The sequence below is a fragment of the Vespula vulgaris genome, chromosome 2 (genome assembly GCF_905475345.1).
Source record: "Vespula vulgaris chromosome 2, iyVesVulg1.1, whole genome shotgun sequence".
Taxonomy (NCBI): Eukaryota; Metazoa; Arthropoda; class Insecta; order Hymenoptera; family Vespidae; genus Vespula; species Vespula vulgaris.
The window spans coordinates 12,720,303-12,748,060 of record NC_066587.1 but is presented as its reverse complement, the minus strand read 5'-3'; the positions used below and the strand labels follow the sequence as shown (position 1 = coordinate 12,748,060).

Here is a 27,758-nt window from a genome sequence, read left to right as displayed (position 1 = left end):
ACTCTTGCAATAGTTAAGAAATAGTTATTATATCTTTGCAGTTAATTATATGAAAAATAACATTCACAGTATACATTTATTAATTTCTATTACGCTTGATGAACAGTACATATAACGTACGAAAGATAGTTACACAGTGTATCAGGCCATTTTGGCTCGTAATGGGAATGTGAATGTAACTCTTTTTTTTTTATAAAAATAACTTTTAATATATATTTGAGATCTGAAAGATAATGGAAACATTGCCGTTTCATACAATTAAGACTCCAATTCAGTATACGGATTGCTTATAGCATATAAATAGCTGCATTCTGGTCTTAATATTGATGCATAAGAGCAAGATAGTTGCTTAGAAAACCTTCATAAAAAATTTGAAGGACCAACATTATTCTGCATTCTGTAGTAACGTGATTTGCAGGAACCATTGTCTTTTACTACTTTTTATCAGCAATATCAAATACAATTAATAATATCGATTATGCTCTTGTGCTGATATTTGCAATATTTTAAAAATCATTTTTTTTATATTTTTCGTGTCTATTATAAATTGAATCGCTATAAGATGATCCCTAAACATCTCGCTTAAGGCAGATATGCCTGACATAAGACTTCAGGTAATATGCACAAATCCTTTTGCATCTTTCAAACCAGAACGCATTAAAAATACCCTTTGTAAGGTAAGTCACTTCAGTGTATTGAAAAACTACATAAAAAATTACATTTGAGTATCATATTACTTTACACAGCTTAACAGTTGAGTACAAGACCATCAATTTCAATTTTGTACCTCCAACTTAGTACATTAAACAGTGATGTTTATTTTAACTACAGATTGTGATTGATCTATTGCAATTTGTTCATTAAAGAATATTTCATAGCTAAAAACATTATCTATGATAAAATAAACACAGCCACATTATTGAAGGGTTTAGGGTAAAAATATTAAAATATAGACCCTAATTATGAAGGAAAACTGTAAATAGAAAATTATCCTAACATCAGTGGCAACATAATATAAGTTTCAATAGATGACATATACTACGTTTCTATTTTGGAAGCATGATTTAAAAACATACAATCACACTTATACGAAATGCGATTACGCGATAGAAAACTACAGATTTCTGTTATAAAATACTTTCAATATCCAATGCTGCTCATAACAATCTGGGGAAACGTTTTTCTAAGTTTATTTTATATATACCATGGAGACAGTCATATCTATTTTTTATACATAGTATAACTGTTACAATTGCAGCAATTTGATCTATCTTTGATCTATTTTAAATCAATTTTATGAAGAATAAGATCAATTTTATTATTATAGAAGACATTTTGTGTCCAGCACTCACTGTATTCAATGAATTAAAAAAAAAAGAAATAGATAGGAAGGCTTTAAAATTGTAAAAAACGGTATTAATAAAGACGGCTAGATGACAAATATAGAGATAATATCTCTGCAAGAAAAACAGAGACAATAATATATTTCTTTCTTTCTTCTTTTCCATTTATGCTCCTTAACCATTTATAAAGATATACTAAAGATTCTAATTCTTATTTTGTCATACTAGAACTTATACTTTGTTTCCCTATACCCTTCAATCAGGACCTTTTTAACATGATAAATAATTTGCAAGGAGGGACCTAAAATTTGTATTGGGTCCCTCCAGGCCTGTCTCATTCAGCTGGTGTACTAGTTGCCCACCTATCAAATTCTATCCCTGAATCTGGACTAAGACCCAAATCAACAGGATTTAAAAAGCTCGGTGCAGGACAATTACAAGTGCTACCAGGTAAGCAGGCACCAATACATCTTTGATCATTTCCTTTGTTTCTATCTCCTCTATCTCTTAATTCTCTTTCAAAACTAAGCAGTTGTTCCATAAAATGAAAATTCGGAGCAACATTGGATTTTCTACTACGTACTAGATTGAAAGCATCATTTAGGCTTAGACTGCATTTGTGCATCAAATAAGCTACAGTAATCGTAACAGACCGAGACACTCCAGCTAAACAGTGAACCAGCACTCCTTTGTCTGAGCTCCGTGCTTCCTCTAAAAATTTTATAATCTTGAAATACTTCAGTCTTCAATGATCTTGCTTAAAGTTAAAACACATACTTACCTATAAATTGAATTGCTTGTGGAAAAAAACTGGCTAAGTTCTGACTCCAATGATCACTTATTGGTATCTGCATATATTTTATAGAGCCAGCACTTTCAAATACATTTGGTAAATCTGGCGTTACATTGAGTATGTATTGTATTCGATGTCGTGCCAATGCTTCTTTGTCTTCGCTATTGGCTGCATTTCCAAGGTACAAATGAGGTAAAATTTCTACAGGAAAATCTTTATCTTCTTCAGGTCCTGAATAAAATCAAAGTGTTATAATCAATAATTTCTCTAAATTTGAAAAGAGATAAATGATACATACCAACAGAATCGCACGTACTGTCACTATCTGAATCAGAATATGCTCTTATTGGTGGACTTGATATCCTAAGCGATCTAAGACCCATCAACTCTCCATCATTAGAGTCTTGACCAGATGACCCTTCCATATTAGCCTGACTACATTCACACCATTCTGGATATTTATCTCTAAATGCTATGAAACCACCTGAAAGAAATAATAAGTATGAACTCAAAGATATATAATAAAATGACAAAAAGGATATGAATATAATTGGTGGCTTAACTTACCAACAAGTATAGCAACACTCCCACCATTGCTTCTAAGTCTTCGATTTAAAACTTGAATTGTCTCACCCTGGTGTCCTATAGGATCTGTAGAATCTCCAATCAACACAAATGTTCCTCTACTACTCTTATCTCCATGCAGAAAAACTTCTACTCTGTTTCTTAGGTCTAAACACCTTATCGTTGATATCAAATCTACTTTACCTGCAGCCAATCGTCTTAACATTATACTTGGTATAGCCAAAGATACAGATCCTCTGACATGAGCTTCCAGAAAATCTGAATGAGCTCTACAATCTAAAATAAGGAGCCTGTTTGTACCATCTTGGGATCTTAGTTCTCTAAAGAGCCAATCTGGCCCTATGAGATTATCCGCCATAATGTTGTAGTTGGTTTATTTCCAGTTGTAAATGAATTCTTTTATTTCCATAAATATCTATGTTTAACATTCATTTTAGTATTTCTTCTTTTTCCTTCTTTGATCCTTATAGGCTCATTTCTTTTTTTTCAATTTCTTCTTTCACAGTTTGTCATGCACAATGTGTGCATGAAATAAAAACTCTTCAACGATATTTCCAATATTTAACTAATAGACAAGCAGATGTATTCTTATATTATATTTTTGATATATACAAATAACTGCCAATATATGCAGATAACCAATGTGTTTGTATGTGTTTTGAATGTATCATTTAATATATTTATCTTTGACACTAATCGCGAAGAATGTAAATATTAGATAATTATTTAATTATTGCATGTTCATTTATATAAACGATAAAACGAAGTTACGCACATGCCCACATAATGTGTATTTATTATTAAATATTTATTGGATATGATGAAATGGCACTTTAAGTTATATCGTAGAACGCATTTCCCACAGACATTCCATCAGCGCCCACGACGTTACAACATCGCGTTCACATAGCATCGTTCGGTGATCTCTCATGCGTACCCATCACTTCCTGCGACATTAATGTCGTGTGTGCTTCTCCTCCACCGCCTCCACCTCTACCATCAGTTCGTCGCGATTATTGATCCTTTTGCAAATTAAGACATGTCCAATTAACGACACGCTTGTGGAATGTTTACGCTTGTTCAAAAAATGCATGTTCCGAGGTAACTCTCGCAGATATTTCCCAACGCCGAAAAAGCTCTTCGCAATTTTAAAAGAGTCAAATCCTATCTTGGCGCATAGATCATTTTAATACGTTTCATCCTTTTGTTTCCTCCTATAAATACATTCAACTATTCTTTGGTTTTTACCTTTCTTCGAATATACGTTCGCTAGTGTCCTATCTTCTTTACTCTTCTTTTCTTCTTTATGCTCACTCTATCTCTCTCTCTCTCTCTCTCTCTCTCTCTCTCTCTCTCTCTCTCTTTCTCTCTCTCTTTCTCTCTCTCCGTCTATCAACATAGGACTTGATGATAGCTTCGTGAATGGACCATACTGACGATAGAACGAATGGCGACAATAATGACGACGACAATTAAAATAGGGACAATTAAGACGATCTACAAACTACGACAAACGATGACGATGGCGATGACGGCGGTGGCGATCACGAGTAACATAACGAGAAAAACGGGGATGCTGCGTAACGTACGCTGGACCCGTGTCAACGGCAGCGGTAGCGGCAGCAGCGAGCGGAGCTCACGACGCTCACCGACTCATTCGATACCGATCACGTATCTCGACGACTCGAGATCGTCGCCGTCTTCGCTTCACCTTACGAATCCTTCCAGCATCGCTCGCGTCGCGTCGTCTTCTCCTCGTAGTGGTTTTTCGGCGCGCGTGCGATATGATTTCCACCTTTCTCCTTCCCCCTCTTTGGCTCTTACTTCGTCCACCCTTTTTCTTCTTTGCCCTTCTCTCTCTCTCTCTATATATATATCTGTCTGCCTCTCTCTTTCTCTCTTTCTCTCTCTCTCTTCTCTATCTTTTCACACTCTATTCTTCTTATTTTTGATTTCCGTTTCTTTTTTGTTCCGTTGGATAGAAAGACCAAAAGGAGAGCTTACTCACAAAGTTTCTCCAAGATCTTCGTCGCTCTTGCTTTAACCCGTTGTGTTGTATCACACGTCGAAGGCCACACCTTACCTCGAGCGTCCTTCCGCCGAGAATGGGCAAATTACACTCAGCGGTCGGTGCGTAGGGGGAGCAGCGCGTACGATGATTGGTCGAGAGTCACGTGGTCTTGTGAAAAGGACCAATCGGATGCCGGACTGACGTCAGTTCATTGACAAAAGATGTTTTCATTAACAAGGCGTAGGTAGATGAGTGGGGCGAAGTGGGGAGGGGAGGACGGTCGTTACTGACCGAACCCGACATCGATGAGAGTGGCGCGTGGGAAATCGGTGGGGCCGTAAGGAGGACCATAGCCGGAGAACTAAGCGCGGTCTTCCCTCACGCGTGCGTGAGACTCTCCTCTTTTCCCTGCACCCTCTTCGCTCTTCTTTCCTCGCGAATGTATAAAGAGATAGTGAGGGAGAAAAAGAGAGAGAGAGAGAACGTAACGTTTAGCTCAACAGAGAACTCACGCACACATTTACACACACGTGCTGTAGCAGAGCAGCACCATTCGTAGCACTAACAACGCCAGGGAAGATTCCGTACGTCAAACAACCCTGTCCTTTAAAAAACTCGTTTTTAAAGAAAAATCCTACTCAGATACTCAATATCGACTTTCTGTATTTTCTTGTTTTGTTCCTTCTCTTTCTCTCTCTTTCTCTTTATTTCTATATACTTTCAAAATTTCTTACAAAAATCGTCCAAATAATAAATATTCATCGATAGAAAATACGAGCATGCATTTCGATATATTTCGATAAAATCTCATGTTTTCTCAAATATACGAAAATAGTTTATAAAACGTTAAAACGAAATATACTTTCTTACATAAATTTCACATACGTGTGTTATCATCGGTTTTGAATGAACGTATCCTTAAAGACATTGGATCAATGCCGCCCATAAAGACGTCTTTGATTGATACGGCTCTGCCACTTGACGTATCGTACGTGAAGTCTCGCCCTGAGGCGAACAGCCTACCAGTGTATAACGAACAGCTCCTAGGTGTGGGTTGGCATTCCATTCATTTACGTTGTCGGTGAAGCATTCACGTTTCAACCGCTTCGTGTCGCGAGGCCATGTTTCTCGTAAATGATGCTTTAAAAGATGAAGCGTTTATCGATCACATTCGAAAAAGAAAATAATTAAACGGTTCTTTTATTAGAATAAAGTATTAATTCCAGATATATGTGATCATTATCATTACCATTTGCACCATTTTATCACATTCTAATGATAAATGATTTTTTATTCCCACAGTATATTTTATTTGAATAACCAACTTTCCATCGTACAGTTATAATAAGATTTCACAAATATCGATTATCTACTAAATTGGTGTATATTTCGACACAATTTTGTCGACCTTGTTAAACTGAAAAGGTTAAAAGTATTTATTGACACGATTGTAATTTACTCATAATTGGTAAAGATATGTTCGTTATGTAATTAACGAATCATTCTCGAGACTTGACGATTTTCCAAGCTAATACCAAAAAGTACGATGTAAATAACATTCTTTTCTCCGGCTATGATGTAGATGTGTGTATACTTACGACTTTCATATATTGATATTGTGTACGCTCGGATGACATATGATATCTATCGTTAACCTTACGAGTATACTTACACAATATAAACGCCAAACGTTACGTGTTCGATGATGTAGTGAGAGATTCAAAATATTACTTAATCACATCTCTATAACAGCATGCTACCTATATTCATACTAGTATTCATATAAAGTACCTATTAACTTTGTGTTGGACATTTACTTGAAAATTATAATTACAAATCTTTAAACTAACATAGAAATCGAATGTAGATGAAAATCTATTTACATATATGTTGTAAACAAATCGTATAATAGAGTTGTATTTTCTAAGAAACACAGTTATAAACAACTGTGATTATATGTAAGAAAGTCAATATATACGACGAATTCTTCAACTAAATATAATACATTATGCCAAAGGGCATAGCATGTAAGATCAAGTAATTAAGATTAAACGTTTTTACCGCATAGGTTATATAGTCTGCTTTTACTAAAGTTAAACGTTCGAAATGTCAAGCAATTTCAGATAGCCACGTAGTTGAATATTTATTCTAAGAAATTAAAATTGTTATTTTCAAAGTTTTCTGTGTGTGTGTGTGTGTGTGTGTGTGTGTGTGTATGCAATATTCCGTCATACTTATTTAACCTAAGAATTACGTTTCAAGAAAAGGTTAATACGCATATACGAAATACAGCCACGCATATACTTTATGTATACTAATCTTTTTTTAAAAGTCTACGCACGAATGTATTACGATTCTCCTTTCTGCTTCCTGTATTTATGCGTGGGCGCAGGTATAAGATTACTATGAAAGGCGGCCTCAGGTTGACAGGAAATAGTTCGAGATAAGATAACAACCACCACTTTTTCTTTTCATCCGGTAACTTTCTTCGTTACTAATTATTGCCGACGAGCCAGTTTGAGTATTTCATTCAGGACTAATTTGGTAAGTATGCAATGGTACATCAAATTCATAGAATGGACGATATAATGCAGTTTAAAGAATAAAAAAATAAAAGAAATTAAAAAAAATATGTTAAATATTTTGTTTATTCTATAATTTTATTTATTCCCGTCAACCATACGGAATTATTATAAAATCATGCTTGTACGTTCCGATAGGTTAAGTCAAATTATGGTCTATTTATGATCTGCATTGATAGAGGCACTCGCAAGATAGTGATCTTTAACATATCGGCAATTAATAGTCTATGCCGCCTGTCTATAGCAAAATATCTCTATTTTCATAAAAAACCAATGTTTAAAATACTATTATGGTTGTTTTGGTTCTATAATGATTTACATCAATAATGAGTACAAGTGTAATTTTGAAATGATTTTGATGAATAATTTCTCATTTTAAAGATGAAGGTTTAAGTAAGAGGATGTAGTTTTTTCCAATTTTTTAAAAAGCTTTATTTTCTTTGAAAAAAATTGTGTCAAAATATCGTCTTCTGTCGAGAAAAGTTTATGCATAAAAAGAAAATTTTGTTAAAAATTCGTAACAGTTATATCCTGGCTTAGACCTTCATCTTTAAAATGAACTCTTGTTCATTAAAATCAATCAAGAATTACGCCTAAATTTACTGTGGAGTAAACACTGTTTTCGACATTTTTCCTGGAAAAAATTTTCGTATAGTGGCGCCACTTGAAATTCGCGGCAAAACAGAAGAAACTCATAACCCCACTACTGATTTTTATATAAACGTTGAGTAATATATGTTTGTTTACATGAAATAGATTATTGTCCTTGTTTGTATGATTAAACCGATGCTCAGATTTTCTGATCCATTCTAAGCGTAAGGAAACGTGTTTCATCAATGCTCACATGGACAAGTCACGGAAACTTATTCAGGTATTTTAATACATTTTTAACCAATATTTCTATATAGATATCAGATATCAGATATTGTTAAATTCTAGAAAATGTTTAGCTTTCGTTATATTTTGTATATTAAAAACATAAAAATTATATAAGAAATATTTAGCAGAATAATTTTAATTTAATATTTCAATTTATTTACATTTCGAACATAAGGTCGTTGCCTAGAGACAACATTAACAAAAACGAACGCTTGGTTGACTTTGATAGTTATCGAAATAGTTTTCTTTTGCATTTAAAAAAATATCGAAATTTTTAACAATAGTACATTCGTGTAAATAATACATAGCTAGTAACATACGTTCAATATAAACTAAGTTTAATTTAATATTATAATACAGTGAAATTTGGAACTTGGAGTCCTTGATTGATTCCATATCACATTCGACTGAATTTGACTTCTTTTGCATTCCGATGAGTAAATGTCGAAATTTTCCACCATTGTCCAAGCGAACTTAGACAATTTATAATACTGTTAATTTTTTAATTATTTAAACAATCTGTAAGTAGGCGGAGTATAATAAGCTAATATTTAAACAAAATATATTCGCTTAAACAATATATAGTTCGTAATACGTCATAAACATGAAAGAATCTTAATTTAAAATTCCGATATCTCAAAACAGTGCAATATACTAACCTTTAAACAATAACATATTTATTTAAAATAATTAAATTTTCATAGTTTAAAACACACAAGATAGACTTAAATTAATATTTAAATAGAATTAGAAATTAGATGCGCGGTTCTTGTTTGTTTCCGTAAACAAAAAAGAACTTTTCACTGACTTTGATTATTATCGAATTAGTCTTCTTTTAGACTTTAACGAGTAACGATCGAAGCAGTCTCTTTCGAAAGGAGTAAGCTTAAATAAATCATACTTTCTATTATTTTAGAATTAGTTAAACAATTTGAAACGTGCGCGGAGTGTATTAATTAATATTTAAACAATAGCACATTTATTTAAACATTTCATAGTTCAAAACACATAAAAACTGCCACGAAGTATATTGTTTCATTGTAGTTTATATTTTGTCTATACTTATTGCTGAAATCATGCACGCTTTGATCCAAAAGTGATAATCTGCTTTAGTAAAAATTAACCTAACACCTCTTAATTGTGAAACCTTCGTCCTTCATCTTAGGAGTTTAAATATATTTTAGAAATAAAGATAATGAAAAATTGTCTGTTAGTAATACCTTTTATAAAGATGAAAATTTTAAAGCAAACGTTCATAAATACTATTCTCAAAAAACTGAGTAAGGAATACAAGGAATTAGATTTACTGCAATCCTCTTTCCAACTAGCTTCTACTCTTTCTAACTCGATTTGTTACTACTAGATAGGAAATTCTTATTTTTACCGATTACTCGATCGGTAATGATAAATCGCTACTTTACCAACTATACCGTGTAGGTAAAAGTCAATTGATCTATAATTATCGCTTCCCTCTTTATATCATCTTTATTAATTAGTTCGAATATTTTAGCATCAAACTTTTGCTCTTATTTTAGTAACGATTCACTTATTTGGAACGAAATACATTCGAAGACGACATTTTAATTATGTTCCATAATTTATACTGCGAAATCAAAAAATGTAAACTCTTTTTCTTATTAGAATAAAACTAATAATATTAGATACACTAGATGGCTCGGATTGTACATACTAAATATTCTTTTTATTTCATAAAAACAATTTAATAGTTTATTAATGTGATTATAAACTTAAAAATATAGTTTTTCATTAAGCGTATTTTTTTGACCGTATTTGGTCATAATTACAATTGTAGCAAGTGTCTTGTTACATTTTATATTTTTTTTCTATCAAGATCTGTCATTTTTAAAAGATTACACCGAGGTAGATGACAATTAGGTAAATCACTGGTACCATTTGATATATGATTAATGTCTCTCAAGGTTTATTCGGTGCACTTCGAGGTCGTTTTAAAGTATTATACTTAATACTTAAAAATACCAACATAATAAGTACAATAAGTATAGCTACTCCTACACCCATCCATAATTCTATTTGTAGATCAAATTTATCGAATGCTATTTCAAGCAACGCCAAACTACCATCCGATGGTTCACACGTATTTTGAAAAATAATATCTTGGCGCAGAACTTGCTTAGGTTTACAGTTGGTTAATTTGCTCATACTTTCTGGCCCATGAAGAGGAGGAAGTAATAAAGATAATGCCCATCGCATGGGACTAATTTGTCTATACCACAACGGTAAATTCTCTAAGTGTAATGTCACTCCAGCAGCCAAACTTAATTCACCAATTATAATAGCAGAACATAAAGCTGCAAGATATGTCCATCTGCATATATGAGCAAAAAGTATGCATATCAAGTGCTGTAACATCAGGTATAATAAACCAATAGCAAGGTAGTTCCATAAAGATGTTAAGTTTTCATCAGGTACTAGATGTAATCCACACATTGCAAATGCTGGTGCTAAGTATACTAAATATACCAGACACCAAATTGGTAAACCACAACATAGCTAAAGTCAGAGAAAATATTTTAATATTAATTTATGATTTAAAGGACAAAATATTCTCACAGTATGAACTTACCTCTATAAAGATATAAATAAATCTTCCATAGAGCCCATCTCTGATATCTCTTTCTACATTTGGTCTACAATTAGCGACTTCACGTATAGCTAAAATACTAAGAGGCCAGCAAAAAATACCCAAACTGGCATAATGAAAGCCTATTCTATCTCTCAAATATAGATTAGAATCTCTAGCAACGTTCCAAAATATTGCACCCAATAAAATACTGAGAGATGCTGAAATAACAATCTTCTGAAGCATTTTTGTCATTGTTAGAGGTTGACTGTAGATAAGAATCCTCAATAACAAAGCATAAATATGTACAAATACATTAGCACTAGAAATAGCTGGTGGCAGTGGACAAGGTGGTCCAGGATCACTTAAAGCTGGTAATCTAGTTCTAGCTAATTCTGCTAAATGGTCTATTCTTTGTGAGGATTCTAACATTGCCTCTGCCGATAGATCGTCCAAAGTTACCAAATCAACTGAAAAAACACCATTTAATTAATTAAAAAATTCGATTTTGTCAGTATAAATTTCACTTATCATTTAACGTGAATTCATTCATAATACGTACGATAATAATCGGACGGATTTTTGAAGGAAGGACAGGGAAATTCGGCAAGTGCAAAATATGGCAACATATCTCTTCTAAGTCCAGAATACATAATTCTACCTCCCGAAGTGAGGGTAACTCTGGATACCATTGTTAATATTTCATAAGTTGGTGGGTGTAATGTTAAAATAACAATTCTCTGCTCTCTTCCAGCCCATTGTCTTAAATATTCTACCAAGAAAAAAGCATCGAAAATATCCAAACCATGCGTAGGTCTGTCTAATGTAAGGATATGCGAATCTTGCAAAAGACGACAAGCTAAAGCTAATCTCCGTGCCTCAGACGTCGTTAATGTATTCACAAGACAGTGTTTAGTTGCTTCCAATCCAAGCTCCAACAGTATTGTCTCGGCTTCTAATGTCGTAATATTAATTCCTCCTTTTAACAACATGTAGAAATTTAAAGTTTGTTGCGTCGTCAGACCAGGAGTTAGTCCACACTCTGTTGGTAAGTAAGCAACGCGAGATCTAAATAAAAAATATATTAATATTAATAATTGAAGCTGTTGAAGAAGACTGATCTTTTTTTTATGAGGTCGTACCTCAAAATACGAGCGGATACGGATCGGCCATTCAAAAGAATATCACCTTTCTTGATAGCTTTTTTACCAGCGATTGTCTCTACGATCTGTGTCCCTTCTTTTTCGGTAGTGGCCATTATAGCTAATACCTCAGTTGCTCCAACTTCCAAATTAATACCGCGAAGTAATGGTAGACCATCCGAGCCTATAGTCTCTACACCGCGAAGTTGTAAATGTGGATGTTGAATGCAAGGTATAGCTCTCAATGACATTGCATAATCCTCAGGTCTTATGATATTGTGACCTACAAATTTCATTAGAATCGTGATAATCAAATTCAACATAGGATTTATAAACATTTTCAATATAAAAAGATTTTAAGTCATTACTTATACTAATTTTTAATTTATTACTTACTAGGTCCTGCATAACCGGGATCAATGGGTGCAATACTATGTCGTCGATTAGTCGTAACAGCATTTTGAAGCAAATTAGCTTCGCTGACGCTTCTGAAGCGTGAATTATCCCTAGTTACCGTAAGTTGAGAGTGTGCTTGTTCCCTAGGTAAAGCGTGTACGTGTCTAAAATCTGGATCACTTCTAGCAGAACGCATAGCCGAGGTTCCTGGTGCAGATGCTGCACCAACTTGCGACATACGCCGACCTTCTTCGCTAGAGTCATAACCGCTAGAACCATCACGATTGCGCGAAGTTGGTGGTAATACACGCGGTAGACCAAATTTCAAGTACGTATATGAGTTATTGGCAAGTGGACTCTTTGGACCGTATCTCGGATGTCTTAGTATACTTTGTACCGTTGAATCTCGAAGTTGAAAGTTACCGTACGGCAACGGTGATTTTTCGGCCGAACCCAACGCTGAGTCCGTGAAATCAGAATTAAGGTTTTGCCTGAAAAAAAGCCGATGCAATTTCGTTAATTTTATCTTCGAACAAAATTTTTTTTATCAATACGATACATCGATCTCATTATTACGTAATATTATTACCTGTATATAGACCACGCGTGTAAATCTTCGCTAGCTGGTGGTTCGAGTCCTCTGGTATCTAAAGCTCCTGGTACTGAGTACCGTCTTTCCAATTCCCAAGCTTCTGAACTCATTTTCCGTAATAATCACTGTCAGAAGATTCGTCAATCAGTTATGTTCTACGACAATAATTTACATATTAAATTAAAACGTTTAATATATTCTGAGATAAATGTAAAAACATTGTTTTAAATTTATAGTTATTACGTTCGAATATAAAATATCAATCTTTATTCCATTTCATCTTCTTTTTTTTTAACGATATTCTCAAACCACTTATATTCCCTTAAACAACCTATATAATATATGGTAATTCTCAAAATTATAGGAGTAACCAATAATGACGTTTACACGCATGCATATTATTTATATTGCATAAGATGGTGTCATGTGCAGAAGAGAGGAAAGAATCGCAGCATCTCGTTTAACGGTTGTATGTATGCATGTATATATATATAGGTATAACTGACGACCTGAAAGAGCCCGTATGGCATCTGTTTCATTGCCATTGCCGACGTCTTTGGTATTAAACATTTTTCGTGCCCCAAGTCTCGCCACACAGTGTGAATGATTTTTGTATTGATACATTAGTAAGTATATAGAATCGCGAGATTATGACTAACGGATAGTACATTCTTCGATCAGAACTAAGTAAATTATACAGAATTCATAAATGAAGCGTCAAATTATTTATCGATGCTTCATAACTGTAAACTATATGCTATATATGTATTATTTATGCCCGCGTTATATGGGATTTTAAGATAAATCTTCGCGTGCTATATTAACATTATGAAAACGATCGACGTTCATTGCACGAACAGTTCTCAGTATCTCGAAGGACGGTTGATCGAGCGCGGAATTGTTAATAACTGCTGAACAGCAGAAACTTGATGATTGGAATGTTGTCTCTCTTTTTCTTTCTCATTTGCGTAACGGCAATTTTTTTAAGCGTCTCGTAACCAGTCCTGTGTTATCTGTTTTCACTTACGGTGTATATATTTTTCACAAATCTCATCTCAATTTTCTCATGCGATAACATGAAAGGTGCATAAAAGAATAAAGGATCATATAGAAAGTTGTTAATAATATAAATTTCTTGATTACATTCCTTTCTTTTTTTTTCCCTTCTTTTCTTTTCTTTGTTTCAGATAGATCTTCCAGATAATTAGAACGATATGAGAAATATCAAGATACTCTTTTCAAATGATATAAATTATCTTCAATTTATCGAGAGAAGGGTTTTCTCGAAACCCTTTTATTATTCGGTTCCTTAGAGAACACCGGTCGACTGAATATAACGGAACGTTTGAAACTATTATTACAACGAAGTACATACCACATTATGTCTCAAAGCTATTGTATAATGAAACAAAGAAGCAGATAACGGTAGAAATTACTAAAAATATTCAAAGGGAAAAAGGCGGTTATTATGAGAAAAACGTGGATTAAAATCTCAAAGTATCCTTAGGATCATTCGCATTAGCGTAAGACGTAAAAATAAGCTTTCGAGTATCAAAAGCACATGCAACGAGGAATGTACTTTCGTTGAAATCTCTACAGACGGATAACGTACCTTGACGTTCGGATGAAATATTTTATCAAATGATATGCGATCACCATCGCTTGAAAATATCACCTAAGGAAATTTAATAGACCAATAAATTAACGTGCTCAACAAAAAAGAATTAATAAATACTATAGAAAACCGGTATTTTGGAATTCATACTATTAGTAATTTTTTTAACATGGTCAATTAAGAATAATAATTACAATGCGATCCATAAATTATCGCTCTCGCCTTTCTTATTACGCAAAATCAAATTAATGCGTGCCGAAGCGTAAACAATGTGATTTGAGAAAAGAAAACAAAAGTTTACCCACATGTCGAAATAATAGTCTAAAAAATGTAAAATATTCGAAATAGATTAATCTAGCATTCTAACCATATTAAAATCGACGCACTGATAAGAAGTTTAGGGTATATCAAATATCTGTATTCAAATTCGTACTTGACAAAGGTAATAAGAAGATATTTCGTTATAGTTCTAACTTAAGCGTAAGCACTATAACTTTGTTCGTATTCGTGACAATGACTCACCGGCGACATTCAGAACGGGCCTTCAACCTAGCCTCCTCGAATAGTCTCGAGGACGTTGTCGCATCTCTGTTCCGTCCACCTATCTGCACCTCTTCTTTTTTTGCTCTTTTAGCCTTCCACAAGCAGCATCCACCGTTCGATTATAAAAAGTAAAATCACACTCGAAGAATTTCTTCTATTTATCTTACACCAAGAACTCTAATTTATTGCTCAATATTCATCGCAAAATCATTGTTTTCTTTATAAATAACAGGAAGTAATAACAAATAAATATCTAATACGGAATAAGCTCGTCTCACGTTGTCTTTTGCTAGCACTCTTCTGTCAGGCGTGCCTTACGAACCTTCACGGGCCCCGTATCTCCTTCCTGCCACCCCAACATAGCACCGAGGGGCCTCGACTTTATTACAGGGACGTCCGCTTTGAATTCACATTGATCATGAAACTTTTCTTCATTCAACTGTCTACTGTGATCTTTTACTGCTGCGTCAAAGATTCCATCTTAAAATATATTTTTTATATTGTTATTTCATTATAATTAAATGAAAAATATCTATGTAATCTGAAATTTGATTACGCACCTTTCATTTTTCGGGGACTTAAACTTTGTAGATACGACGATGCGTCCTTACCATCAGTCTCTCCCACCATCAACTCGTACCAAGAGAAGACATTCACCTCAAGAAGCCAACTCCCGGAGAGGTATCCTTTTCGATTGCTTCGAACAATCGTGCTCGACGTGTTCTTTTTCGAATTACTAATATTTTTTCTATGATCGTATATAGATTTGTTGTTAGAGATTTATGTTATTGTTTTAAGAGATAATTCGAAAAAATCTCTATATATGTAAAATACTTTTTTTTTACCCATATACTGTGAAGGTTTGTAATAAATATAATATATATAATCAATATAATATAATATTAAAATATGAAAATATATTTATTTACGCGATAGACAACATTTTTTTTCTGTTTATTAAAAAGGAACAATTTTAAATGGTTCTGAGATGATTTCAATAATGATATGGTATAATATAAATTAATTAAACACCTTCACAATGACACCATCTGATTGTATCTTGGATATTTCAAACGTTTTTCATTCAACCACTGTAATAATTGAAAAAAGTTGTTTAAGTAAATCTGAGCCTACATCAGTTCTAAGAGATGTATCTGCACGAGTTCATGGTGGTGAAGTTTTAGCTATATTAGGTTCAAAAGGTTCTGGAAAAAGAGCTCTTTTAGATGTGATAGGTATGTATATCTCTACTTCTAAATATAAAATATATATATAATCTAATATATAAAAATATATATATAATATATTTGTTATGTAACATTTTTTATAAAATTTTATATTTCTTATATATTTATTAATACATAAAAATATACATAAATATATACTACAGCTGGAAGAGCAGAAGGAGAAGTACGAGGCAGAATAACATTGAATGGTAATTTATTAACACCTGAATTATTTAGAAGACATGGTGGATATGTAGCCCATAGATGTCATTTATTGCCAAGTTTAACAGTTCGTCAGACGCTTACTTATGCTATGTGGTTAGCAAATTTAAACAATCGGGAAGCTAGAGTTAGACAAGCATTAGCTGACTTAGCATTATCTCAAGTTGCCAATAGATGTGTGAATGATCTTACAAGACCGGAATATCGGCGACTTATGTTAGGTGTACAGCTTGCTAAAGATCCAATGCTACTTCTCTTGGATGAACCAACTTGGGATACTGACCCATTAAATACATATTTAATTGTATCAATGCTGTGGTCTTATGCAACTAGAAGGGGATCTATCGTTGTTTTGACTATGGAAACACCTAGATCGGATGTATTGCCCTTTGTCAGCCGTGTGACTTTATTATGTCTAGGTGCTGTAGTTTATTCTGGACCAACAAGAAGCATGTTGGACTATTTTACTTATATTGGATTTCCATGTCCAGAATTAGAAAATCCATTAATGTATTATTGTAAGTTTTATTAGTTTGATTAGAAATATTATTTTCTTTAAAACAAAGGTTATTCAAACTTTTTATTGTTATATTATAATTTAAGCTTGGTTTTAGTATGTCTTTCAACGGTAGATCGACGTTCTAGAGATCGTTTTTTAGAATCTGATCAGCAAATCTCTGTGTTAGTTGAAAAATTTAAAGTTGAAGGTCTTTTATATATGAAAGAAGCACCACAAATATCACCTAATTTAAAAGACACACCACTTGGAATTATGCATAAAGGTTTGGGTAGAGGAATTAAGCCAGGATGTTTTTCAACACTTTTAGCTCTTTATTTGTAAGAATACTTTTAATTTGTTTATATTTTATTTATTCTTTAATATAGCAATAATTGGAAATAATTCATAGATAATATTTTTAGAAGAAGCATGGCAGCTACATTCTCTTTTAATAAATGTGGTTTAGGACACTTCTCTGCACGCTTTTTATTGTTACCATTCAGTGTGGCTCTGATGAGTATATTATATTCGCACTCAACTCCTGTTCAATCTAGAATATTTTTACAAACAGGAGGCTTGGTTTTTAATGTATTGATGCTGTTTTATGTAACTGGAATAGCGACGACATCATTACTTTGTATGTTTCCAAAATCAGTATAAAACATATATATTTAGAATATTTTTACATCTAAGTAAGTTTCTCATTAGTTCCAGGTTTTCGTGCTAGATATTATCAAGAAAAGAGAGAAGGTCTTTATGGTGGAGCCATGTTTTTAACTGCATACACATTGTTAAGTTTACCTTTGAGTTTCATTTCGACTTTAATCACGATTAGTATCTTAATACCTATCTTGGAATTAGATCTTTCAACATGGGCACATACTTCTGGCATTCTTTGGTCGAGTTATATTGCAGCTGAACAAGTAACTGTGGCTTTATTAATGATACTTGAGAATTCTTTAACTGGTGCAATAACAGTGTTATATGTTGTACTATTGTCTCTTGGTATTGGATCTGGAGCAATCCGAAGTCTCAGAAATTTACCGTATTGGTTAGCAACAATTTCTAGTGCTCTACCTGCAAGATATGCTTCATTGGCATTAAATCAATTAGCTATGGATATGCCGATATTTTCAAATTTGCCATATAATGAAACTGTGACTTGCCCAGGTATACCTGAGTTATGTAGGTATGCAGATGGACGAACTTATTTGATAGAACGTTTTACCCGCGAAGGAGAAAACATATCTGAAGTATTAAATGTAGAATTAAATTTGTTAATATGTTTAGCATTTGCTGTTGGATTAATTATTCTAAATAGTATTCTGTATTTATTACCATTACCTGCTAGAGTTAAAGCCAAATTCAGAGAATAAAATAGTATAACATTTATATAACAATTAACAACTGAAAAAGTAATTAATTTTTATATTACTATATACATAAATATAAAATAATATTTTAAAGAAATTATGTATTTTTATTATTTTTACAAAAGCTTTTTAAAATATACAAAAAAATAAATATTTGTATACATATACATTATGTATTCTTTATATTTTATAAAAAAGAGAGATTGCTTTTAAATATATAGTACTTTCAAATATATTAATTATAATTATACTATAGTACTTATTATTTATAAAGTATGAATAATCCCATATATATATATATATATATATAACAGTATGTAATAATTATAAAATTATAGTTTTAACTTTGTTATATATATAATAAATATTTTAGTTCCTTTTTGAATGCATCAATCTTTTTTTTATAATCTTATCTGTTTTATAATCTTATCTATCTCCTTTATTTCTATAAACTATTAATTATGCATAATCACGATTATGCTTTATAATCTATACTTGAAATTCATGTAAAACATACTTTGTAAAATAATTGCAATTCATTGTTCATTTATTTCTACCTGTTGCATTTCTTTAAGATCATCAGCTATAGAAAATTCACAACCAGTAGAACTAACAATATCACTTATATCTACATTTGCAGCAACTTCAATTAATTTTAAACTTTCTCCTCGAATAACTTCAAAGACAGCCAAATCTGTGATAATCAAATCAACACACTGCTCACCTATAATTATGAAAGAATGTTATCTTTGTTTTATATAAATAGAATAATAGATAAAAACATGATACATAAAATGTAAACAATAATACATAAGAATAGAATAAGATATAATAACATTACCTGTTAAAGGTAAGGTACAATTTTTTACAATTTTAGGTCTACCATCGCGCGTCTTGTGTTCCATAGTTACAACAACTTTTGTATGTGGGGAAGAAACAAGATCCATAGCACCACCCATTCCTTTAACCATTGTTCCTGGTATCATCCAATTTGCTAAATCTCCTGTTTCAGATACTTGCATACCACCAAGTATTGTTAAGTTTATGTGACCTCTACAATTAAGGAAACAGAACAATAAAACAAAATAAATCAATTATATGTTAGTTAAAATAATATATATATATATATATATATATATATATATATATACCCGCGAATCATAGCAAAACTTTCATCACTACTGAAGAATGAAGCACCAGGTAATACTGTTACTGTTTCTTTTCCAGCATTAATAAGATCAGCATCAACATCCTCTTCATCAGGAAAAGGTCCAAGACCAAGAATTCCATTTTCTGATTGTAATGTTACTTTTACACCTTTAGGGATGTAATTGCTAGCAAGCATTGGAATACCAACACCCAGATTAGCTGTACATAATTTTATCTTATGAAAAAGTTATTTTTAACATGTATATTAAAGAAAGTAAAATTGTATAATAAAGTAATCTTTCAAAGCCCAAATATAAAATCTTACCATACATTCCATCTTTAAATTCTATTGCAGCACGTCGTATAATTCTTTCTCTTGCTTTGCTAGCAGGAGTTACTTTTTTTGGTTTAATACTTTGGCTAGTTGAACGTTTCTGTCAAACAAAATAACTTTTGTTAACAACTAAAAATGCTATTAAATCAATATTAAAGTGTCATTAAAATGTATGCAGATGTTCTTACCTCAATAGGCTTTTCATAAATTGGACCTTTTACAATTCTATCAACAAAAATTCCAGGTAAATGAATATGATCAGGATTTAATTGACCAATTTCTACAATTTCTTCCACTTCTACTATTGCTACCTTTGCAGCTTTGCACATAATAGGATTAAAATTTCTTGCTGATTTTCTAAAAATTAAATTTCCAGCAGGATCAGCTTTCCATGCTTTTACAAGAGCAAAATCTCCAGTAATAGCAGTTTCTAAAACATAATTTCTTTCATCAAATTGATTAGTACTTCTTGGTTCTCCTGAGATTTCTGCATTCCCATCTTTATCATATTTTATAATAACGTTTCCTTCTTGTACTATAGTTCCTAAAGCAGTAGGTGTATAAAATGCAGGGATACCAGAACCACCTGCTCGTACACGTTCTGCTAATGTACCCTTGAAAACAAAATGACAATAAAAAGATTGAAGAATAAATATTTGTAAGCATATAATCAACTTAGATTACCTGCGGTGTTAATTCAACTTCCAATTGTCCACTCAAATATTGTTTTTCAAATTCAGCATTTTCACCAACATACGAAGCTATCATTCTTTTAATTCTTTGCTCTTTTAATAATTTACCTAATCCAGCATTTTCTGTTCCTGCATTATTTGAAACTACTGTTAATTGCTTTGTTTGTTTCTTTAATAGAGCACTTATTAGATTCTCTGGTATTCCACAAAGTCCAAAACCACCAACCAGAAGTTTTGCACCATCATGTATATCAGATACAACTTCATCTACACTATTAAAAATTTTTCCATTTCCTACAGGTGGTATTAACCTTTGAATTTCTTCTTCCTCTACAGGAATATTAGCTTTAACAGAAAAGTTGAATGCGCATATCTATAAAATAAAATCAGTGCATATAATCGAATTTTTAAGTATATAATTTTCCAATGACAATACAATTTTCACTTTGCATACCTTCGAAGTCTTCAAATTTTTGTATAAGTTACAAGAACGTGCACTAATTTTTATAAATACAGTACTAGCTTTATTTATTACAAAAGCCATATTTTCGATGTTACTAATAAACAAGTATTATTAATTCGTTCACTTCTTACAAATGTAAAGACTGTTTTATTGCTAGTCACTCTTATCTGATCTTATCTGTGAATTTTATATCGTCGCTGTAATGACTGAATAATACTAAATCAAACGAGAATATATTAGTGATTTAATCGATAAAATACATGTCTTTTCATATTGTACGAGTAACAAACAAAGCTGTTGTAAAATCAAACAAATTTAGGATAGATCTTCCGAAATTATCTCAATTTTTTAAATATTCATAACCATAATAACATATTTTTCTCACTGCATTATCTACTAAAATAATAGCTATGCAATCCTCCATTACGGCGCATGCGCATGACATTGGCGTGTATATTTAAAAAAGAAATATATTTTATAGACGATACTATTTAATATCATAAATACATAATTATCCAATTTATTTAATAATTATATATGATAACCATTTATTTTATCGCATATTTATGTACAAATTATTTTCATTCTTTTTTTGCAGATATTTTATCTTTTATATAAAGAACTTATTTGAAAAAAGATACTTCTATTTTTATATAGTGTATTTTATTAGAAGACGTAAGAAACAATTTTTATTGATTGTAATAAATATCATATTTCAGAAAACGATATAGAGAAATTTTATTGAACATTTAAGTTTTACAATGAATAGATTTTTATCGATAAAATATGTACAGATATGCCAATGTGATCATTGCATACCAATCATAGCATTCTGGCAGACAATAACGAGACATGAAGAAAGTTTTTTCATCGGGTATTGTTTACGTAGGAATGAAGGTGATTATAAAGTGCATTATGCAATATATGCAATATAATACAGGTTTCTGTACAGCTTAATTTACGTAATACAAACATTAAATGTTATTATACAAAAAAATATCTTCTATATGTTAATACATTCCTCGTATAAATTTTTCAAAATTTTTATCTTGGAAGTATTTATTTAATGATTATATTTTAATATTATCGATGTCGTCTAGCTCTAGCATCGGTAATTGCCCCCCACAATTCAATGACAAAATCATCTGTAAATCCGAAAGCTTCCAAATCAGAATTATCTATCGCTTCGGCAAAATCAACGCTGTTGAATTTACCTTCAGCAAGTTCCCAAATTTGCGTAGCTACGAAAAGAACAATTTATTCAAAGTAAAATGATATTATTGAAGTGTAAACGTTATTATATTTATCGTGTATTTACCTAATTCAGTATCGTAAATTCCCATGAAATTTTCCAGTATCATATTGATTTTTCCTATTGCAATCGTTGTAACATCATCTATCTGATAATAAAGATTATAAATAAAAATTGATTATATATAAGCAGTTAGCTTGATAATTAATCGAAAAAAAAATTGTGTTCTAAAAATAATACTTACTACAGATTGCACAACTTGAGCACTTCCATCTGCTTTGAACCTTAATGTTTCTTTACCAGAACCGTAAGCAGACTTTTTCCCTTTTTTCAAATCCCCTCGTGGTCCAATATTTCCAAAGCCGTTTTTTTGAGGCTCGATTAATCTTAAGATAAACGTTGTTCCCTTGGGTATATCCTTTAACATTTTGGCTACGTCAAAGTGTCTTTTACCAACCAAACTCACTGAATCAATTTTTTCGATATGATCGCCAACTTCTATGACTTTTATTTTATCTATTACGGATCCTTCCTTTATACGTTTTATAAAAGCGTATCCAGCTCCATTATCGGTAATAGTAAGTCCCAAAGCAACATCCGTTTTCATTAATTCGATTTCTTTGGGTCTGCCTAAAAAAAAACGATGATACAAAATTGAAAACATTATCCTTTTTTTTGCATCTTTATTATATCTTACATTCGAAATTTCGTAAGGTCGATATAAACCTTTTCTGTGTGCGAATATAAAATCACCTACACCGATTTGACCGCCCAGTAATTCGGACATTTCCACCTTATGCGTGTTTAACGTACAAAATAGAATCTGAAAGAAATAATTATACATATTTATTGCCGTATATCTCATAATACATTTATAATAATACGAAAAAACATTCGTAATGTAGAAATTCGTAATATGGAATGCAATATGAAACATGGATCGTATCGAACGATCAATAAGTTAAAAGTTCTATACTCGACTTTCAATATAACGTCTATAGTTTTAGAAGGGGACACGTTCGTTATGTCGAGATATGTTACGGTCCGTGAGTAACGTTTCCTGCATCCGGTACACATCCCCAATTCACTTGCTCGCTTTCCATTTTATGTAAGTTTGTTCAAGTTCATTTAATTTTCCGTAACTTCTGTTTTACGTAAAATAATATGCAAAACGAGAAAATCGAAAAAATAGGAATATACACCATATGTCTTGTTATTGTTTTTCTTTCTGCACAAAATACATAAAAAATAAACTCACTTCTTCCGATGGAATATCATAACATTCTGCTATCTTTTGATAAAGTTCCCTGACATTACTGAATCCAGATATAAGGCCCGTGGGACTACCATGTGCCAATTGACAATGAAAAACCAATGGTGACTGGGAAACTCGTTGCAAACGTTGTTCTTGCGATTGACGAGAGATATTGCTCTCTCTACTATTCGTTCCGTTCATACCGGCGTTCTCGTGATCGTTATCACTGCTTTGCTGATTATGCTGACGATGCTGATGCGTACCGTTAATTTTCTTTTCACTTATCGGTGGACTTGTTGGTGCACGCACTTTGAAAAGTGGCATACTCAATTCTAAATTATAAAAAGGAAATAAACGATAAATATAATTATTAGTTATTAATACCAAAGTAAAATATCGATTTCAAAAAAAAACATTGATCGAACCATATCACAAATGTACCAATGATCCTTGGACATAAATACTTTGATATTTGTTTATCTTCAAACGAATAAATGATATTTACAAGGATATATCGATGTATTCTTTAAATAGCAAGTCTTTATCTTCGATATAATTTATCTTAAATATGTTTCATTACAATTTCTCAAATGGAGAGATAAGTTACAATGTGTAGGTAGCAATATTTCTTATGATTTTTAATTTTTCGATTCTATCTTAAAAAAAGAGTAGTAGAATATGGAGAACTAGGTTTTTTTCTTTCTTTTTTTAATTTAAAGTTCGTTGACCGCCTAAAACGCTATAGATGAAAATCACAAAAATGGCGAACTCCCGGTGGGTCTCATTTGCTTCCGCTCAAAACAATAATTCTCACGTATATGTATGACACGTCACCTAAAATATTGGTAGTACTCATTCGATCGCTTATATTGTGAATCATATAAATCGATAATATTTAATTTATATAATACTTACTTTCTTTGTTATCTTCAACAAGGGATTATTTGCTAAAAACACACAGAATACACTTACGCGCCTTTTACATTGAAAAATATAAAACGGATGAAAAACGAATACCAACGATGGCGCGAACGCAATGCGAGAATAACGCAGGTACCATTAAGCTACCGTTCAAACGTACGATCGCATAAGTTGCTATACTATCGGGAGGAAAGTTTTTCGTTCGTCACTTTCCGTACCTTATCGTTCATGTTTCCCCCTCTTTTTACACAATCCACCTCCTGAATTGTTTTCATCTTTCTCTCTCTTTCCCTCACTTGACTCCCTCTTTTCCTACTTTCTTGATCTTTCTTGTTCTCTCTCTCTATCTCACCTTTTTCTCGTCTTCTCGCTGTTTCCCCTTCTCCTACTATTTATCATTTGCATATACAAACCTCAGACCCTTTCATATAACGCATTCCTAAATATCGAATATAGCTCAAAAAAATAATGATGTTATAGATATTTCTCTCTAAATTAAAAAAGAGGAAAATTCTAAATTTTATATTATTTATCACTTATTTTATCTCTGATAAGAGTTCGAGCGTAATACTTTGAAATTGTTAATCGATAATGATCAAAGAATATTTACACTGATTTCTCTATCATATCGTTGTCATGCGGAGATATGAAATATACATATATTGATTTTAAACTTCGATCAAGATTTTCACGTTATTCATTGATAACTGATATAAATGAAATTGTTTAATCGTAAGTATCATAGCTAACTGAAGTTTTTAGTTTCAGTCAAATATAAAGTAATGAAATATAAATTAAATTTTAATTGATATAATATGAAAAGAAAAACTGTTTAATAAGGTATGAATTTATTATTTGTTATATCATTTGTTTTATAAATGACAAAAATTACTTGTATAATGTAGATGATATTGAAGTATAAATATTGTATAATATAATGATTATATTATTTAATATACTACATCAAATACTTATATAGCCACTAACATATGTTGGAAAATGGTAGATACAAATGTACTTTAGTATTATTACTAAAAGTAATAAAAGACATAATTAGAATAGATTATAATATATATAGTAATGAAATGAATGAAAAAGAATATCAAGAGAATTCAGTCTTATTTTATAAGTTAATATAAGACAAGCCAGTATTTTAAATATAAACTATGTCACGAATAATTGCTTATATGTCACACCTACTAAGTGTACATTTATGTATCTCATTCAAATATTTATTATTTAAAATTAAAATTCTTTGTATGTTTTTCATTTGTCATGTAAAACTATGTAAAAATCACTAATGATGGCACAAGAATACAGTATTGAAACTCAATATTCTACATATTATTGCTATTTTACGTACATATTTCACTAGGCATCTATATAAATTCGAACATTATTAAAAAGAGTATCTCAAAATTTCACTTATATTCTAGTTTACATAAAATGAAGTAACTATATATACAAACTCCATTACTATGCAACTTTAAAGATTTTTGCTTAAATGTAATTCAGGTTGTATAAGAAATGCCTTCCATACTTTGCCACAATTAGACTTATCTTCCAATGTCAAATAATTTTTCATTGGTACAAATAAATAATCATATGGATCTGTATTCAGTTGATACTCTTGCATGGATCTGTATACCGCTTTAAATGGTGGTTGTTTCTGTGAATGAAACATACCTCGAGATCCATGTAATACTAATGCACCATATTTTTCTGCTTCTGTACAGACTGACATATACATGCAATGATCAGGTCTGTAATTAAATCTACATGGATAAACATAAAGTTTTTCTGGATGATAATGGAATATTATATTTATAATATCTTGATCTCCCCATGTTATCTTTAATTTATATTCCTTATGAATGGGCACAACATAATTTGTCCATCTAAACTCTCTCATCCTTGTTAAATTCATCAACATAACACCAGAGTTTACTCCCAATTTTCCATAATATGGATGTTTAGCAAATCGATTATACCAGCCAGTATTGGGATCCTCATGTTCTGGACTTAAAGCAGCTAATTGACTGGAGTTCATCTTTTTAAATTCATCCCATATTTTCTCTGGTGGAGCTAAAAATAATGTATCTGTATCCATGTATAAAACTGCATCTGTATTGTTCAAGACAGTCTGAAATATATAATGTATTTATTATATGAAATCCATTCTTCATTTAATTTCATTAAATAATAAAATATAATTGAAGATATACTAACTGGTAAAAATAGTCGTTGAGCAGCACAAGGTTTAAATAATTTTTTCCATATTCCTGGATCATTTCCTTCAGGGAATGTTATAGATCTTATTACGAAGTCAAATGTTTTATTGGAAATAAGTTTCCATTCTGATAACTTTTCATTAAATGCCGGTATTAAATTATTTTCTGTTATTATTATAAATTGCAATGATGTATTTGTAAAAACTAATGCTGATTTAAGCATAGTCAAGGATTCATCTAATCTATCTCCACAAACTACAACACATATAGTTACTTCTCCGGTTATAGGCATATTAATTCTTTTCTTAGATAAAGAATACGACAACTTTTCTTTCTTGTGCTCATCATATATCTTATTTTTAAAATTTGTAGTTAGATTTAGTAATATTACCAAAACAGCTAGTATAAGGCACAAAAAAAATAATTTGTAAATTGACTTCATTACAATTTTCTTTTCTAACATTCAAATTAACAATAAAATTTTCGCTCATATTTATTAATTAACGTTATTTTGTCATTCTACATGATATCTTAAATCTTTTTAGATACTATTAATAATATTAACTTATTCATTAATTCTTAACTGTATTGGCTTCAATTACCACATTTTCTAACCTCACAATTATTAGAAAACAACAATAGTTACATTTCTTTTCACAAAACACAACTAAAGTAATAATTTATATATTGAATAAAATAGAATTTTGCCGCTATTGTCCGCATATTTTGTTTTGCTTTTATAATCATTGTAGCCAAACATATACCATATATAAGCTGTTAGTAATAATCACTAATGCTATTGGTTGTTGTCACACATCAATCTATCGAGACATCTATCGTGTAGTTTTCTTTACTAAAACAAGATTTGTTACTATTTTCTTTTCAACATAATAAAATCAACGGTAATATACTTATATCACAAACAAAAATGAATGAATGGGAAAAATATATCTTGCCTTAAATTATAATATATAAATTCAGCTAACTATAATCGTGCTAATCGATTAAAATTTCTGAAAACTATGTAACTTTATAGTTAATTCATAATTAAAGAAGTA

The 27,758-nt window shown here is 31.5% G+C and overlaps 6 protein-coding genes across 13 annotated transcripts; 1 reads left to right on the top strand and 5 right to left on the bottom strand.

Annotated features, from left to right (window-relative positions):
• Positions 1 to 182: 182 nt before the first annotated feature.
• On the bottom strand, positions 183 to 4,814 carry LOC127061472 (dual specificity protein phosphatase Mpk3). 2 transcript variants are annotated; one of them, XM_050988374.1, is made up of 5 exons: positions 2,905 to 4,814; positions 2,704 to 2,787; positions 2,435 to 2,620; positions 2,125 to 2,367; positions 183 to 2,054 (listed from the first exon to the last, which is right to left on the bottom strand). In XM_050988374.1, exons 1-5 carry the CDS (start codon positions 3,077 to 3,079, stop codon positions 1,678 to 1,680), a joined length of 1,065 nt encoding a protein of 354 aa, XP_050844331.1. In that variant the 5' UTR covers positions 3,080 to 4,814; the 3' UTR covers positions 183 to 1,677. The 2 variants fall into 2 exon arrangements, with proteins under 2 accessions (XP_050844331.1, XP_050844330.1); XM_050988373.1 differs by having other exon boundaries at positions 2,704 to 3,885; positions 3,970 to 4,813.
• A 5,090-nt stretch (positions 4,815 to 9,904) lies between these two features.
• On the bottom strand, positions 9,905 to 15,702 carry LOC127061466 (ATP-binding cassette sub-family G member 5). Of its 5 annotated transcripts, XM_050988362.1 has the most exons (9): positions 15,644 to 15,702; positions 15,063 to 15,563; positions 14,538 to 14,600; positions 12,923 to 13,080; positions 12,334 to 12,824; positions 11,938 to 12,220; positions 11,358 to 11,863; positions 10,799 to 11,265; positions 9,905 to 10,725 (listed from the first exon to the last, which is right to left on the bottom strand). In XM_050988362.1, the coding sequence occupies exons 4-9, from the start codon at positions 13,033 to 13,035 to the stop codon at positions 10,129 to 10,131; spliced, it is 2,457 nt and encodes an 818-aa protein (XP_050844319.1). In that variant the 5' UTR covers positions 13,036 to 13,080; positions 14,538 to 14,600; positions 15,063 to 15,563; positions 15,644 to 15,702; the 3' UTR covers positions 9,905 to 10,128. The 5 variants fall into 5 exon arrangements, with proteins under 5 accessions (XP_050844319.1, XP_050844317.1, XP_050844318.1 ...); XM_050988360.1 differs by lacking the exon at positions 14,538 to 14,600; XM_050988361.1 differs by lacking the exon at positions 14,538 to 14,600 and having other exon boundaries at positions 15,063 to 15,677.
• Positions 15,703 to 15,788: 86 nt separating this feature from the next.
• On the top strand, positions 15,789 to 18,516 carry LOC127061470 (ATP-binding cassette sub-family G member 5). Of its 2 annotated transcripts, none has more exons than XM_050988369.1 (6): positions 15,789 to 15,943; positions 16,049 to 16,318; positions 16,474 to 17,049; positions 17,146 to 17,368; positions 17,453 to 17,667; positions 17,739 to 18,516. In XM_050988369.1, exons 2-6 carry the CDS (start codon positions 16,123 to 16,125, stop codon positions 18,404 to 18,406), a joined length of 1,878 nt encoding a protein of 625 aa, XP_050844326.1. In that variant the 5' UTR covers positions 15,789 to 15,943; positions 16,049 to 16,122; the 3' UTR covers positions 18,407 to 18,516. The 2 variants fall into 2 exon arrangements, with proteins under 2 accessions (XP_050844326.1, XP_050844327.1); XM_050988370.1 differs by having other exon boundaries at positions 16,020 to 16,318.
• LOC127061471 (succinyl-CoA:3-ketoacid coenzyme A transferase 1, mitochondrial) lies at positions 18,485 to 21,457 on the bottom strand. The gene is made up of 7 exons (XM_050988372.1): positions 21,033 to 21,457; positions 20,571 to 20,951; positions 20,075 to 20,500; positions 19,878 to 19,986; positions 19,555 to 19,771; positions 19,245 to 19,456; positions 18,485 to 19,127 (listed from the first exon to the last, which is right to left on the bottom strand). The coding sequence occupies exons 1-7, from the start codon at positions 21,120 to 21,122 to the stop codon at positions 18,940 to 18,942; spliced, it is 1,623 nt and encodes a 540-aa protein (XP_050844329.1). The 5' UTR covers positions 21,123 to 21,457; the 3' UTR covers positions 18,485 to 18,939.
• A 297-nt stretch (positions 21,458 to 21,754) lies between these two features.
• Positions 21,755 to 24,662, bottom strand: LOC127061475 (PDZ domain-containing protein GIPC3). Of its 2 annotated transcripts, XM_050988382.1 has the most exons (7): positions 24,464 to 24,662; positions 23,974 to 24,382; positions 23,552 to 23,880; positions 23,020 to 23,116; positions 22,538 to 22,923; positions 22,360 to 22,441; positions 21,755 to 22,282 (listed from the first exon to the last, which is right to left on the bottom strand). In XM_050988382.1, exons 3-7 carry the CDS (start codon positions 23,870 to 23,872, stop codon positions 22,125 to 22,127), a joined length of 1,044 nt encoding a protein of 347 aa, XP_050844339.1. In that variant the 5' UTR covers positions 23,873 to 23,880; positions 23,974 to 24,382; positions 24,464 to 24,662; the 3' UTR covers positions 21,755 to 22,124. The 2 variants fall into 2 exon arrangements, with proteins under 2 accessions (XP_050844339.1, XP_050844338.1); XM_050988381.1 differs by lacking the exon at positions 23,974 to 24,382 and having other exon boundaries at positions 24,464 to 24,661.
• Positions 24,663 to 25,300: 638 nt separating this feature from the next.
• Positions 25,301 to 27,630, bottom strand: LOC127061978 (glucoside xylosyltransferase 1). Its single transcript, XM_050989514.1, has 2 exons — positions 26,699 to 27,630; positions 25,301 to 26,612 (listed from the first exon to the last, which is right to left on the bottom strand). Exons 1-2 carry the CDS (start codon positions 27,161 to 27,163, stop codon positions 25,956 to 25,958), a joined length of 1,122 nt encoding a protein of 373 aa, XP_050845471.1. The 5' UTR covers positions 27,164 to 27,630; the 3' UTR covers positions 25,301 to 25,955.
• Positions 27,631 to 27,758: the final 128 nt, after the last annotated feature.

What these genes read in the sequence shown, in the direction of transcription:
- LOC127061472 (XM_050988373.1), bottom strand. Translation starts at nt 3,079, where the DNA reads ATGGCGGATAATCTCATAGGGCCAGATTGGCTCTTTAGAGAACTAAGA. An exon ending in GAGTGTTGCTATACTTGTTG is followed by an intron (nt 2,621 to 2,703) that starts GTAAGTTAAGCC and finishes TATTTCTTTCAG; the next exon opens with GTGGTTTCATAGCATTTAGA. An exon ending in CAGTACGTGCGATTCTGTTG is followed by an intron (nt 2,368 to 2,434) that starts GTATGTATCATT and finishes GATTTTATTCAG; the next exon opens with GACCTGAAGAAGATAAAGAT.
- LOC127061475 (XM_050988382.1), bottom strand. Translation starts at nt 23,872, where the DNA reads ATGCCACTTTTCAAAGTGCGTGCACCAACAAGTCCACCGATAAGTGAA. An exon ending in TATATTCGCACACAGAAAAG is followed by an intron (nt 22,924 to 23,019) that starts GTTTATATCGAC and finishes GTTTTTTTTTAG; the next exon opens with GCAGACCCAAAGAAATCGAA. An exon ending in AATTTACGATACTGAATTAG is followed by an intron (nt 22,283 to 22,359) that starts GTAAATACACGA and finishes TTCTTTTCGTAG; the next exon opens with CTACGCAAATTTGGGAACTT.
- LOC127061471 (XM_050988372.1), bottom strand. Translation starts at nt 21,122, where the DNA reads ATGGCTTTTGTAATAAATAAAGCTAGTACTGTATTTATAAAAATTAGT. An exon ending in TTTATGAAAAGCCTATTGAG is followed by an intron (nt 19,987 to 20,074) that starts GTAAGAACATCT and finishes TTTGTTTGACAG; the next exon opens with AAACGTTCAACTAGCCAAAG. An exon ending in TTGTACCTTACCTTTAACAG is followed by an intron (nt 19,128 to 19,244) that starts GTAATGTTATTA and finishes TCATAATTATAG; the next exon opens with GTGAGCAGTGTGTTGATTTG.
- LOC127061470 (XM_050988369.1), top strand. Translation starts at nt 16,123, where the DNA reads ATGACACCATCTGATTGTATCTTGGATATTTCAAACGTTTTTCATTCA. An exon ending in AGCTCTTTTAGATGTGATAG is followed by an intron (nt 16,319 to 16,473) that starts GTATGTATATCT and finishes TATATACTACAG; the next exon opens with CTGGAAGAGCAGAAGGAGAA. An exon ending in AAATCCATTAATGTATTATT is followed by an intron (nt 17,050 to 17,145) that starts GTAAGTTTTATT and finishes GCTTGGTTTTAG; the next exon opens with TATGTCTTTCAACGGTAGAT.
- LOC127061466 (XM_050988362.1), bottom strand. Translation starts at nt 13,035, where the DNA reads ATGAGTTCAGAAGCTTGGGAATTGGAAAGACGGTACTCAGTACCAGGA. An exon ending in TCCCGGTTATGCAGGACCTA is followed by an intron (nt 12,221 to 12,333) that starts GTAAGTAATAAA and finishes TGAAATTTGTAG; the next exon opens with GTCACAATATCATAAGACCT. An exon ending in AAATCCGTCCGATTATTATC is followed by an intron (nt 11,266 to 11,357) that starts GTACGTATTATG and finishes GTGTTTTTTCAG; the next exon opens with TTGATTTGGTAACTTTGGAC.
- LOC127061978 (XM_050989514.1), bottom strand. Translation starts at nt 27,163, where the DNA reads ATGTTAGAAAAGAAAATTGTAATGAAGTCAATTTACAAATTATTTTTT. An exon ending in CTCAACGACTATTTTTACCA is followed by an intron (nt 26,613 to 26,698) that starts GTTAGTATATCT and finishes TATATATTTCAG; the next exon opens with ACTGTCTTGAACAATACAGA.